Source organism: Lutjanus erythropterus, chromosome 14, assembly GCF_056507025.1.
Source record: "Lutjanus erythropterus isolate fLutEry1 chromosome 14, fLutEry1.hap2, whole genome shotgun sequence".
Taxonomy (NCBI): Eukaryota; Metazoa; Chordata; class Actinopteri; order Lutjaniformes; family Lutjanidae; genus Lutjanus; species Lutjanus erythropterus.
The window spans coordinates 27,528,163-27,543,188 of NC_139330.1; the positions used below are offsets into that span (position 1 = coordinate 27,528,163).

The following is a 15,026-nucleotide window of genomic DNA, read 5'->3' on the forward strand; positions in this document are numbered from 1 at the left end:
AGAACAAATCTTGGTTAGTTTGTGTTAACAGTAATCTGTGATAAGAGTGCATGTCAAGTGACCCGACTCATCTTAAACGTCTCAAAACGTATAATCCACCACAACATGTCCTCTCCTCTCTGTCTCCTTAAGCATTCCAGTGCACTTGATGGGATGATGACACCCTCTCTGTCTGCAACAAGATCATCACCCTGATATTTAGTGCACTCATTACATCTAGTGGACTTAGTACTTGGTGTGTCTGTCCAAGATTGTTGTATTTAAGTGTGTGCATCTAATTGATCATCTAGAACTAGGGCTGGGCAATATGTCAATATTATATCGATATCATGAGAAGAGACCAGATATCCTCTTAGAGTTTGGATATTCTTTTATCATGATATTACATTTTCCTGGTTTTAAAGGCAGCATTACTTACTAGACTGTTATGTTTGACATATTATTTGCCTTTTCTTACCTAGTTATTATATCCACATTATTGATGATTATTTATCAAAAATCTCGTTAATATTTTGGGAAAGCCCCATTAGTCATCCATACAACATTCTACGACATTATTATTGAGGTATTTGATCAAACACATTGTGAAACACATTTGATCTTGTTCATATTGCGCACCCCCACCTTATGTATTGTTGGATATTTTAATCTACAGCGTTGCATCATATTCTACAAGAACATCACACCTGATAATTTCTGGCATGCATATACTAAGATACATATTGCAGAACAGCCTAAAAATATTGAGATATTATTCATAAATCATATTGCCCAGCCCCTATCCACAACCAAATGTGTGGTATGAAAAGGCAGCAGACTTGACCTGAGTGACAAGGAGAGCCTGTGATTGATTGGTGTCTGTCTGTTTGGGTTAATGTGCATCAGCGCCCAAATATCTGACACAAAAAGTGAAACTGAGACCTCTGGTTAATTCCCCTCATTCAAAGATCTGCTGCCTGCCTTTTTTTTGTTTCAGATAAAAGAGGCAGTGCCAACAAAAAACACAGAAACATGAAAGCACATATTCCATTAAGTCTCCTGAGGGGCTCAATAGAAACAACAGCGTCTCCACATTAGGAACAAAAGAACAAAACATGTAAGAAGAAACTCAAATGGAGACCTGAGCAGCTCTAGCTGCATGGATAACCCACCATGGATTAAAACAAAACAATCAGTAAACAGCGTCTGACATTGCAGGCTCCCTCCTCTGCTATTTACTACTTGGTGGGTAGAGAGACTAAGAACAAAGAGAGAAGGAGGGAGAATCAAAATAACAGCAATTCCTGTTTTTTTTTTTTTTTTCTAATTTGCTAGCTACGATGCGGAGCGTGCTCGCAAGCGCTGTTCCTGCGTGGCTGGCTGGGGCCTAATTAATGGGAGGCCATGGTGATGGAGTTTGGAAAGTTTCTTTGCGGGCAGACACTTGGAGGGGGCAGCCCGAGCTGCATTAAAGGACCGTGAATGGTGTTGAGGGGAGAGAGGGAGAAAGGCAGAGAGAGAGAGAAAGAGAGTGTGGGGGCTAGGATTAGCCGTTCTGCTCGGCAGGCCTTGTGTATCACAGCCAACAGCATTTCTCTCTTCTCCTCACCTCCTCCTCCTCCTCTCTTGTTCCGTTCTTTCCTCCAACTCCATTTTTAATGAGATCAACAATTAGTCCAATTCAGAAAAGCTGAAAGAGCAAATAAATCAAGTGCTACCCTCCCTCTGCCTCGCTGTCTTTCTTCTATTGTTTTACCTAACAAGTCGCTGATCTCACTCCTTGTTGTTTAGGGTTTATTAGTTTTCGATTTGTTTCCCTTGTCCCTTAAAAAGGGACTACCACTCTCAGGCTACTGTTTCTTCTGACCTACCTACTTGTCCTTCTTTCCATCATGCTATATGTAATCTTGTCACCAAAGCTGCAATGATTAACTGATTAATCAACTAGTTGATTGACAGAGATAATTGGCAACTATTTTGATTATCAATTAAAGCTTTCCAGTCATTTTTCAAACAGAAATGCCAAACAAACTCTGGTTCTAGCATCTGAATTGTGAGAATGTTCTGCATTTCTGTGTTTTGGCATAATAAATTAAAGATTTAAGTTTTTTTGACTGTTGGTTGACCAAACCAAGGTCACCTTGGACCTAAAGAAATATGTATCTTTGGAGGCATTTTTCACTTTTTTACAGACGAAACAATTAATCCAGAAAATTAAATGCACAATATCTACATCCTGCCACCATGGGGTCTCCTTCACATTAAAACAATTACAAGAGACATAGTTTAATGACATTTTGAGGTAACATGGAACAATGGGAGTTGCTGTCTTCATTGTTAAACAACCACCATTGCTAATGCAAATATATCTGACATAATTTGGGCAGAAATCATGTTCATGGACGAGGCGATATTAAAGTTTTATTCATCTTACATTTAGTCACATTCGCTGACTTCTTTCCTCGCTCTCGGACATATCCCGTGTTTTCCTGGAAGTTGTAGTAACTAGCAGCTAGTACAAAACCCACCTACCTTGAATAAAGTAGGTATTTCTCTGTTTTTGACCATTGTCAGAAATATTTGGGATAATATAAGTACACAACTCATCATAATATATAACATTTGACTTGGGTTTTTAGACGTTTAAAACAGAAATGTAACATATTATAGCTTTAGTTGATTATGAAAATAATTGTTGCTTAAATCTCATCCTTTTCATCCCTCCTGTCTCTTCTCTCTCAACCAGCAAGAGGTCATGTTCCAAATTTCAGTCTCTCCATGTATTCTCCAAGTCATTCCTTCCTTCATTTGAACTTTTTAAAACATTAAGAAGCTTCTGCGATTCTCCTCTTTGTTCAACATTACAACGCTTATTCTGCCTTCTCAACTCCTTGCACTGTTCATCCTCACCTGTCTACGCTCTCACCTTTCATTTGCATGCAGGGCATCCGATGTACCTAAATAGTATAAGCAAAAGTGGGGTGTAGTATGTAGGAATCTGAAACAAATGACTAGAGAGGCCTAATAATGGTCATTATCATAATAACCCCAATTTCAAGGAAATGGAAAGCAGTGGGGAAGGCGCATGGCAGCATTTGCTACCCCTGCAAGCCATTATTAGAAGTGTTTGGTATTTTGAGCATAATTTGGCTGCACTATGTTGTGTGTTGATTAACAATTACTGGGCGAACAAGACGAGGGAGGAGTCGCAGGATAAATTGCTGTTCTGAATATGAGGGTGGTGCATTTCAGACCCGTGGCTGCTGTCAAATGGCATTTTTGTTTTTCTCTGAGGATTAGGCAGAACCCCTTTAGAGAGCATAATGGAAATGTGTGAGTCATGGCATGTGTGGATGAAGAAAGTGAGTGTATGTCAAATGCATGCTCGTGTGACTTTTATTTTGTATTATAGTTAATGAGTATTACTGAGATTTATAAGCAAGGTCTTCTAATCAAACTGAAAGTGTGTTCATAAAAACACTGTGTCAGAGTTCGTGCGTGCTGCTGCTGACTTCTGTGTGTGTGTGAGTGTTTAGGTGTGTGCTGACCTCCAGCTGGGCTAGCCTTGCCGCCCTTGCCTCTCTCAGTGCTGGACGCGTCCAGCAGACTCATGTCAGACATCTTGACTCCGGATCGTGCCTCAGCTATCAGCTGCCTGGCTCGTTCTCTCAGCTGTCTCCGCCGCTCTGCATCCCGCTCCTGCACACACAATCATGAACAAAAGAATTTCAGTTACTTTTGTGCAGACAGATTTTATGAGAGCCGGAGCAAATAAAATGAAATCTCTAATCTTAGATTAAGTATTAAATAATCAGGGATGCTTGTTTACAGCAGCTGCACACAGGTTTGATCCCAATACAAATACTGCAGGTCCTGTTTCAAACTATAAAGTTCAGTTTATTGATATGATATTGATGTAAATTTAACTATGAGAATGCAGCTTCTGAAAGTGACGTGACCCACTGAAGAGAAATTGTATATCACTGTTGCTAGAACTACAGAACCCTTTAGTCCACTCACAGTTATACAGTGGTGTTATAGAATAGCGCTTCTTTTACCTCATAAACAATGTTTGCTGGAGAACAGAGTTGCCGTTGAGCAAATCAATGTATTTCGCCAAATCAGATGTCAATCCCCTGTCCAACTTTTCTCATTTATTCACTCTTAAGTTTTTGAAGTGTAGAGCAACACTGCAACACTAGCAAGCTGAAGTGGACAAAACACAGTTACATTCAGTATAGAAAGGATCAGATTTTTTTTTTTTATTTTAGTTGATACTGATCCATTAAAATAAGCCCACCTTGCCCTCTGATACCGATCATTAGGATGAGCTCATGACAATCCTCAGTGATTATACATCATGCATGTACCAGGATGCATTGCACGCTTCTGATGTATGAGTCCATGTTGCCATTTGTCATCACCTTGGCCTACAGCTATTACTTTGTTAGCCAAAATAATAGTGCTGGGTGACAAAAATTCTCATCTAACTAGCCCCCTGGCTACCCAGAGATGAAGACTAGAAAGCAAAGCAGAAACAGCCTGTAGTTCTTCCTTAACATCAGCAACATCACTGGTGTAGGAAGAACAAATTTTGCTGCAGGAGAACTCTGCTTTCTCAGTCAATATAACAGCACTGAGGAATTTATTGCTTCAGTTTACCACATATACAATGAACACTGACATTCACATGAAAAGTGTCAAATTTTCCCTTTAAGGAACACCTTCACAGACACACCAACGATTACAAAATATAAAATAAGATGTTTTGTTATCGAAATGGTTGTACACATCTTATTGCCTTATGGAGTCAGGAGTGTATAGATAGACAGACACACACACACACACACACACACACACACACACACACACACAAGCACACACCCACATCATCTTGGCACTAGACATACAGTATTGAGCCGTCACCATCAGAGTAATGGCAGAAATGCCATTTTCAGGCCGATCCAATCTGATCCCACTGATAGCACAGGCCACCACACACACATACACACACTTACAGAGCAAACAGGAAAACCTTGATGATGTCAACTGACAAACACTTAACTGATGACGACCCAACCAAGCACACACAATCACACACTCAGTGCACAGGCTGCAAGTATATATGGTAAGCTGAAATATACAGAAGTCCAGAACAGAAAGTGCAAAATGAAATCTGAAAACTGTTAAATGTGATTTCCAGAAAATAAGAGGCAAAAAGGATTAAAGCAACAAAAAGAAACAAAAGTAATTCAAAGCTGCCCTGAAATGCACATGGGGCAAAGTTATAGGAGAGTGTAGCAATTCACAAAGCATTGAGGCTGTTGGGTTGTGATATTTTTAAGAATTTAGCTGTGGCAGCTGGAGAATAATTCAATAATAATAATAATAATTTGTGACTGTAGAAGTCAATTCTGGATGAGACCACAATTAAAAAATACTGCTTTAAATCCTGTCTGCATGCTTAAAGCCTCTGTGTTTGCATGCCTCTGAACCTCTGTTGTTTTTGACACAAACTCCACCTTGCACTCACGCCCACAAACACGTCTTACACAACTCAACCTAAGCACAAACACACACAACACCTACACACTGAAAACTTGCACCCCCTTCCCAAACGTACACAACCACATATGACCCAAGGGAGAGTGAGGCTGCATTTCTCCGTCACTGTTCTCCCTCCCTGTGGTTTCCTGTTAATCAGGCTTCTCCATATTGAGGCAGGGGTTTTAGGGTTGGCCTATTGAAGCCGCCCATTTATCCATTAACAAAACAAGCAGCGCCCGCTAATGAGCTACATCTCTCCATTTCCATGTCAATTGTTTGTTTGTAGCCATTGTTAGGTTGGGACAATGGGGCTGTATTGTAAATGACAGCAACCCTAATGCACTCTGTGTGTATATGTGTGTGTGTGTGTGTGTGTGTGTGTGAGAGAGAGAGAGAGAGAGCCCAAGGGGATGCCCACAGGGAGAGGGGAACACACCTTAGAGAGAGACTGATAAAGAGAGGGAGAGAGACAGTTGAAGAGGGAGAGAGACAGAGAAAAAAAGGGAGAGGGAGAGTGAGGAGGAAAGCCAGGGAAGAAACGGGTGTTGATACTTGCTTGTAGAAAATTATTGAGCGTCAAACAAAACAGCACTTTCCAAGGTCTCATGCAGCACAGTTCCAGCTGACAAAGCAGGGAAATATGATTTCAAATTTAAAAGAAAATGGGAGTTGGTATCCTAAAACATGGAAACAACAATACATGAGTATTGTGAATATTGAAAACAAGACTCCATAAACATGACTGACAGTCAAAGGTACGGTCAAGCATCAAAACTAGATTACCTGTAGTGTGCTTGACATTGCAGACAGAGCTCCAAATCTCAGTTTTAGGGTCGTTGACAAAATTATGGGGTTCAAATAAAATGATTACAAAGTTTGACTAATTATGCTGACAGGACATTTTTGACATCCATAACATAACATCCAATAACCTGGCTAAAATCCAATAACAAGATTACAAAGTTTTAAACAACAATATAGCTAATTATTATCTGTGAAATTTGAATTTGTGTTTACATTAATGTTACAAATGTGCATACCACCTAAACAGAAAATAACAGAGGAACTAAAACTGACCCCTGTGGAACACCATGAGACAGACACTACTTGTATTACAGTTACTTATTCGTAAAAGACATCAAGGGGATAAAAACTGTATTTTAATGACAGAAACAAGTGGGACAAAGTGGGTTTCTTCAGCATGGTTGAGAGAGAGAGAGAGAGAGAGAGAGAGAGAGAGAGAGAGAGAGAGAGAGAGAGAGAGAGAGAGAGAGAGAGAGAGAGAGAGAGAGAGAGAGAGAGAGAGAGAGAGAGAGATGAGCCAGAAATCAGGAAGCAGTTTGCAACAAAAACCATATTTGGACAGACTGCCTGAAATACCTCTTTAAAGAAGCTCATAGGCATGATCTTTGGTTAGTAGGTGGATTTGGGAGACAGTATTAAACAAAAAAAAATAATGGGAGTTGAGGTCTCTGGTGTCAATCTGTCTCTTCTATTGCACCCTTTTCTCATTTTGCATTTTCTATGAAGGTTTCAAAGGGGTGATGAAATGAATTATCTGCAATACTATTGCTGGATTGTAGCAATTTGTTGTGGCATAAAAATGAACTCTGTCTTTCTTTCTTTATACTTACTGTGTGGTTTCCACCCTCATTTCCCTCTTTCTTGCTATGTTTTCTATGCAGGCTGCTTTTGTAAGTGTAATATGATAACCAGTAATGCCACTAATGGCCTTCCGGCTACGGACTGGTTCTGATATCCAATCTGGCCTTTACAGATATGGATACAACCTGTATATTATATATATATATATATATATATATATATATATATATATATATATATATATATATATATATGTATATATATGTACTCAGCTCAGGCCCCAACACAGTCCAAAACATCCCACTACATTATTGTTGTCAGCCATTTTGGGGACAGGAAATGGGAAATTGACTTTGCCTATCCAGAGGCTAGGATTAATGCTAAAGAAAAATGCATCTGACTAGCGCCTAGCTTGGACAGCTACAGAGCCACTGATTAGAAAATATGAGTATGTGTTTGGGAGGAGAGGAGAGGAGAGGAGAGGAGAGGAGAGGAGAGGAGAGGAGAGGAGAGGAGACTGTGCGACATGATCTTGGATCACATATTTATGTGAGGAGTGTCCTATGCACGTGTCCTTTGTATCTCTGAGAAATCACAGGTTCAGTTAAAGGAACTGAAGGTCAACTTCAGGCAGAGCAAATGTTTTGGTTGCAACTACATAAGATGGACAGCTAAAAAAAGACATTATGTATGAAAGCAGTTTGACAAAATGCAGGGACACCGCCCACAAGGGCATTATTACCACAGATCATTTTGGGTAAAATTCCCGCTCTCTGTCTGACCGACTGTAATTTGATGTCTGTCACCAACACTGGCATCCCAGTTACAACTCACTGTTCTGTAGGAACATCATATGCCAGAACTTTTTTCATTCATAGGTGAGACAAGTTGTGATGAAATGCCATCTAGTGGATATCACGCTAAAGAAAATGATTTGCTTACTCGCCACTTCCAACTTGCAAAGCAGGGGTGGATATCATGCATAACAGGGAAAACAAACACATACAGCCATGTTATTTGAAAACACAGGAAACTAACAATCAGTGGACACAAAAGTCAAGGGGACGCAATTTTGAAAAAAAAACAGAACGCACAAACCCAACCATCCACGTCGTTACATCAAACGATCAAAGCCAGGATGAAAAAAAAAAAGGAGGAGAGAAAACATGTCAGCTGGTGTCAGTGGGTAGCACTGCTTCAAGAAAGGACACTCAGGAGGAGAAGAATTTTCTTTTTTAAATGGCGACAGCAAGAACAATCGTGTACTGTGTCTTCCATTGACTGCAGGGGACCTCCAGGGGAAGAGAGGCTAAACGGTTGAGTGCAAGGCTGAGACAGAGGGCTCTTCTGTGGGCTTGGCGTCGGGGTGAGGACCCCTCTCCGCTCTGGAAGGTCTTTTTTAAGCAGGGGGAGCAGGTTGTCGCCTTGGTTGCTCTTTTCTGGGCAAGGAGAAAGAGGGAGGGAGGACGCGGACCACTGGTCATGTACAGAGACCTGGCGTGGGCACAGAGTGATGCCACACAAACACACGTACACACACACGCACAGGGATGCACACACAATCACTATCTAAAAGGGCTTGCCAACCTCCCAGATAGCCAGCCAGTCTGGCAGCCAGTCATGCAGTTCCAGACATTTGTCATGACAGGCTAATTCACAGTCAAGAGGTGCTTTAGGTCTCTATCTTGTCCAGGCACACACACACACACACACACACACACACACACACACACACACACACACACACACAACCAATCACATAGCTGTGTAATCACACACTCAAAAACATTGTTTTAAATGCCAGAATGATGATCCAGACATGATGCAGATGCAGGTAGAATTCAGTCAGTGGTTAAACTGCTGTTACCCTTCATTTAAATCATCCTGCCACAACAACAAACAGTAAACCGCTACTCTACCTGCTTTATGTAATTGTGCTCTATAAATAAACTGACTTATTACATTTTTAACATTACCAATTAAGTAATACAAGAACATATGGTATCCCAACCTTCTGGAAATCTTCACCAGGAAAGCGTGAATGAGGATTTTTGATTGTTTTGTGATACTGTACCAATTCTCGAAATTACTTATGTGATATCATGATACATATCATATACATATCATGATACATGCCAAGATTTGTGGCAGTGGTTCATTTTGTGTTGTGTTTAAACCCCTGACCACTAGACAGCAGTGTTATCTGCTGTCACTGTGCTCAGTGTATACATATTTGAACTTTTTAAAGTCAGATACATCAGAGTTCTTTATACTATGACGTTTTTCTTAAAATTAAGATTGAAAATGTTAATATATCACCTAGTATTGCAATATATTGCAACATATTGAATCGTAACCCCTGTACTGTGATTAGGGTCGCAACCGATGATTATATTCATAGTTGATTAATTGATCGATTATTTTGTTAATTAATTGATTAATAGTTGTTTGTTTGATATGTAAGGAAATGGTGAAAAATACTGATCAGTGTTTTCCTCAATTGACTTTTTGTGTCCTAGAAGAGCAAAAAAAAAAACAAAAAACATTCACATTTCAGAAGCTTGAATCAGCCAATTTTGACTTTTTTTCTTAAAAAAAAAATATTCAAACCAATTAATCAATTATCAAAATAGTTGGTGATTAATTTAATAATAGATTAATAATCAAATAATTGTTGTAGCTCTTGTCAGTGATACACATCTTATCATATTCTTGCCAATACACAGACCTAGTACATACTGTGAATATATAAACGTGACTCAAGTGCTAAACATTTCATAATAGCTTCCTGGCTACGACAGCGGTTAGCACAGAGACTAATCACAATATTTAGACATTTGAAGTTGTAGCTGTCCGCATTTCCATTATATTACCCTGTATTGACTGTCAGTTACTTAGGTGTTGAGGTTGGGATCACATGTGAGAGTCACAGCAGCAGTAAGAAATTCTTAGTACTTGTTGCTACTACTACTTAGCCTCATAACGTCAACTACTTACATCTTAAAGGAGTCAAGACATTGAGTTATATATTAAGTTACTATTAAGAGTTTTTAACTGGTTATGTTTCAGTGTATTACTAATGCCTCTATATGACCTACATAAGTTAATGAGCTGCTCGGTGGAACAGTGGTTGGCACAGTCACCTCACAGGAAAAAAGTTCTGAGTTCTGCTGCAGAGTTTGTGGCTGAGGCAGGGCCTTTATGTAGAGACTTTGCATGGTCTCCCTGTGTCTGTGTGGGTTCTTTCCAGGTACTCTGGCTTCTTCCCAGAGTCCACAGACATGCAGGTTGGGTTAATTGGTGACTCAAAATTGCCTACAGTGAATGGGAGTGTGAGTACTTGTTTGTCTCTATGATGAACTGGCGACCTGTACAGGGTGTACCGCGCCTCTTGCCCAGTCTAAGCTCGGACAGGCTTCAGCCCTCCCACAGCCCTTCAAGGATAAGCGGTAACAGATAATGCATGAATGAAGTTAATGAGACCATTTGCGAGAATAGCGAATGGCTATTTCTGCTTAGTTATTCTTAATGGCTGCCACTGTGTTGGATTCTCCATGAAATCAGATGAAACAAACCTGTGTTTACATTTTAAAAGACAGCGTTACAATGAGCAGTACGTTAGTTAAAAAGAAGCAGGAGGATTTTTACTTTGATTTTTTTTTAACTTTTGATGTTACAATGTGCTATACAAATAAACTTGCCTTGCCTTACTGCTTTTGTCAATAGGGGTCTTCAAAATCAACAAAATAATAAAGTTCCTTGTAGTAGCTTTAACAACATTAATTATTTAAGATCATATTTGGAATATCATTCTAAAAATAACATGTTGTGTCACCAGGTCAGCTTGGGAGAGAAAAATGATGGGAAGGTGGGAGAGATGAACAAGCCTCAAAACCTCTTATTGCTCAAATTTGGTAGGGAGGGAGAGAGAGAGAGAGCGAGCGAGAGAGAGAGAGAGAGAGAGGGAGAGGGAGAGAGGGAGAGAGAGCGAGAGAGAGAGGGAGAGAGAGAGAGAGAGAGAGAGCTTGCTTATCGGCTGGCTCCAGACAGAGTACGCGGATCAATGAGCATGCGAGGTTCACAGCGATCAATGCATTTGATAAAGAATTAAAGAAGAGCCACTGTACATGGCTATCAAAGAACCAGGACACGGCCTAATTATGATTCGACGGGTGCGTGCCCATGATAGGGGTATATGTGTGTGTGTGTATGTGTGTGTGTGTGTGTGTGTGTGTGTGTGTGTGTGTGTGTGTGTGTGTGTGTGTGTGTGTGTGTGTTATATGTACATAAATATAAATCTGTGAGATGTGTCAGATGTCAGCGTAGAAAAGGTGTAGGAGTACAGGATGTGAACCTGTGTGTCAGTGTATACATGTACACATGAGTGTACTGTGCATGTGTGTCTGAATGGTTGGACTGTATGTGTGTTTTTCAGAGGTATCATGTTGCTGTTGTTGAGTTAAATATTAAGTTTAAAAGTCATATAGTCATAAGTAATTAGGTGCTTTTCATGAAGTTGTTTTATTGTATTTTTAACGGTTGTGTTTGGAAATGCCATGTAAGGGTTTTCCTCTTTAATATCCTGGGTATATTCACCATGGCATCAGACAATTCCATGTATTTGTCCCAATAAAAATAAACAATAAATATAAATAATATTTTGTCAGTGCCGCAGCAGCACGAGTGCACACGTAAAAGGCACAGTGCAAAACATTTCAAATAGTGTGTATTTTACAGAGAATACTGTTTGTATTTGTAAGAATAAACCAAATATTGATGTACTGAGTGTGTCACAAATTCACAGAACAAAGGTTTGTGTGTGTCTGTGTGTATGCAATATCAAGCTGACATTTTTTGAGCAAATAAATATGTGTGTGTTTGACCTCTGAGGTTCTGTTTAACTGTGGTTTTGCATCAGTTTGTCCTCAGCAGCGTGTGTGTGTGTCTGTGTGTGTATGCTTAACAAGGGCACTTGTACAGTAGGACAGGTAGAACAGGTAGAGCGGAGCATGGAGACTATTCAACACACACACACACACACACACACACACACACACACACACACACACACACACACACACACACACACACACACACACACACACACGTCAAAGGAGCTTGTCACTGTGACAGGCGAGTAAGATGGGAAGGTTTTGCCCTTTAAATAGACAGGATAATTACTGGTGAGAGAGAGACAGAGAGGGGAATAGAGAATGGGGCAAGAGGTAGAAAGAAAGAGGCTGAGAACATGAGCTGAACTTTGTGACGGTGGGTGACAGAAAAACACGGGTAACTACACAGGATACTTTACAAGCAAAAAGGAGCAGAAAGAGCTGATTTTGAAAAGCAGACCCTGGTATTGATGTTGCTACTGTCAATGAGGTCAGAATAATTCAGAAAATATCACAGAGCTGTCTACCAAGTAACAACTGATAAATTTAGATTAAACAACAGAGATTCATATATAACATTTCCAACTGTTTGGGCACCTATGTCATATTGAAATTGTTCATGTATATTTACAGAGTGCAAATTAACCTTTCAATGAAGATAAAACTAATTTCCCTACTTATGGCCACTTTTTGACCTCAGGGAGTTTTTCCAGGAAACTTTTCAGGAACCAGGAACTTCACCTTCCTCTCAGCTGCAAGAACCAGTTTTAGAGCTTTACAGGTAAAAGTTCCTGCCCCCTGGAAGTTTTTTTTTTTGGCTTAGGAATAGGGCTGCACAATATAAAAAGTCAAATTGTAATTATTCTGACTAAAATTGTTGTTTGTGATGTTTGATATGATTAGTAGGAATGATTTTTGCATTAAAATTTTCATTTTTACTGAAAAAAACCTATTAAAATCATGATTATGTGATATTTATTGGGGTCTTTACAAAACAAACACGTTTTCTTTCATTTGGACAATAAAATTTTAAGGCCAGAACATCTCTGCAGCACTAAAGCACTTCATTATAATGTTGTATAATATGTATATATAATATAATGCAAGTGTCAACAGGTTTTGGGATTGAAAATGCTTTTAATTTAAGTATTGCAAGTATTCTATTCTCTATTTGACAAGGACAGTGCATATTTATATCATATCTGCATATTATATCTGAAAAACCTGAAAATGCTAACTGCAGTGGTGTTTAGCAGCAAGTTTGTAGATTGCAAACATTTTGCCAGTTGATTCCTTTAAATCTTAAAATTTGGACCTTTAACAATATTGACATATATCTAATATATATCCTATAGCGGATAATGAATAATTAAGACAGAGAATGAGAAACCAAGGGAAGCTAAATTTACCTCAGTTTGCTTATTGTATTGATATGCTTATGCATTAAAGTATAAAACAGTGTTTCTTTTTATGCGTTATTTGTCTAATTTGTTGTTCAACAAATACAGTGAAAGAGAATTTAGTGTCTGACTTACTCAGTGAAGTCTTGAAAAGGCCCACAAGCAAAATCAGAAATATGTAAAGTCATACATTAAAAAGGCAAAATATCATCACTTTCAAATGTCTGGATACACATATGCATAGGCACCGTCTACACTGGGGCACTGGGTTTTACGCCTCCACAAAGTTGAAGTTTGGAGTGCAGCGACCCCCAAGTCTTGAGGCAAAGCAGGAAAAAATGCTGTTGTAAAATAGCTATAGACTAATAACATTAATTGGCATTTGACAGAAAAGGAAAATAAAGTCACAGCACGTGCTACATTATTCTTAGGATTTAATTTTCATGTGGGGTAGTGTGCATTTTGTTGCTCTTACATGTTACCGGACGAGCACCCTGAGTGCTTTAATTAATTAGTTAACAATTAAATGCCATGTATTCAAACACCTCTGATCATTAATGAATTTAATACAGTAACTTGTGTCTCTACCATTTGAACGAGATAGACGGCACGAGCAATATGTGGAGATACCTCAAAATATTAAACTATGAAGATGTAATGCTGTCACATTTGGAATGACACAATTCCAGGTGAAGCCCAAAGCTTTAAGAACACTGGATTTATACTTTATCCAAAACAAATCTGAGTGAAATACTGCAGCATGTGATTTACCTTTAGCAGCTGGCTGTGGCAAAAAGTGCCCCTCCCTGAAGAAACATGCCAAAATCTGCCAGAATGCATCCGAAGCCTCACACCAAGTGAGTGAGAACTTTTTTTGGAGTTTTGCATTTTAACTTTCTGTCATCATTAACTTTACTAAGCTGACTTTATTGAACACTGAAGTGTGCACGGCTCGAGCTGTCTGCTGATCTCAGCTGCAGCCTCTCAATGCGGAATCTGTTTCAGCTCAATATCATGACATTGAAAACGCCAAAAAACTTGATCCAACCACTTTCTTTTGTTTAAAATATGAAGAATTGTGAAATATCAATTCCATGCGCCTTCAGTCAGACAGCGACAGATCACAGACTGAACTTGGCATTTCATCCTCACATGTAGCCGCAGCAAGGGTCCAGCTGCACGCAGCCTGCACAGTTTATATTATGTTCATTATAATGTTGCTTAATGTTGAAATGGTGTTCTTCTGCATCAATAACAATTATCAATACCACCAGATAAAACACTGAGTGCTCAGGTTTGGAAACCACATACACTGAGATAGAAATGTGAAATTTTCGAGAAAATATTAATCCCTACTCATCACCACATCACACCTTAATGTTATATAGGCCAACACTTTTTGACCCCCAAATATGCAACTCAAGTCAGCACCCATACACATATGTATACACTTGTGGATACGTCTAAATACCATAAGAATGCTACACTCAATCTCACACACAATAATAGCGTAATTTAAACTTCCAACTAAAGCCAAAACAAATTCTTTAGGCGCTTAGTGCAGTTATGGGATTACTGTTATTTCATAAGCAGAGAACATTAC

The 15,026-nt window shown here is 39.3% G+C and overlaps 1 protein-coding gene across 6 annotated transcripts in view; it reads right to left on the reverse strand.

Moving 5' to 3' along the window:
* Positions 1 to 15,026, reverse strand: part of ehbp1 (EH domain binding protein 1) — a 174,772-nt gene that overhangs the window by 54,357 nt on the left and 105,389 nt on the right. For all 6 annotated transcript variants that reach the window (XM_084735308.1, XM_084735307.1, XM_084735309.1 and 3 more), the window contains one exon: positions 3,528 to 3,678. In XM_084735308.1, coding sequence (XP_084591434.1) covers positions 3,528 to 3,678 — 151 coding nt within the window. The remainder of the gene's footprint in view (positions 1 to 3,527; positions 3,679 to 15,026) is intronic.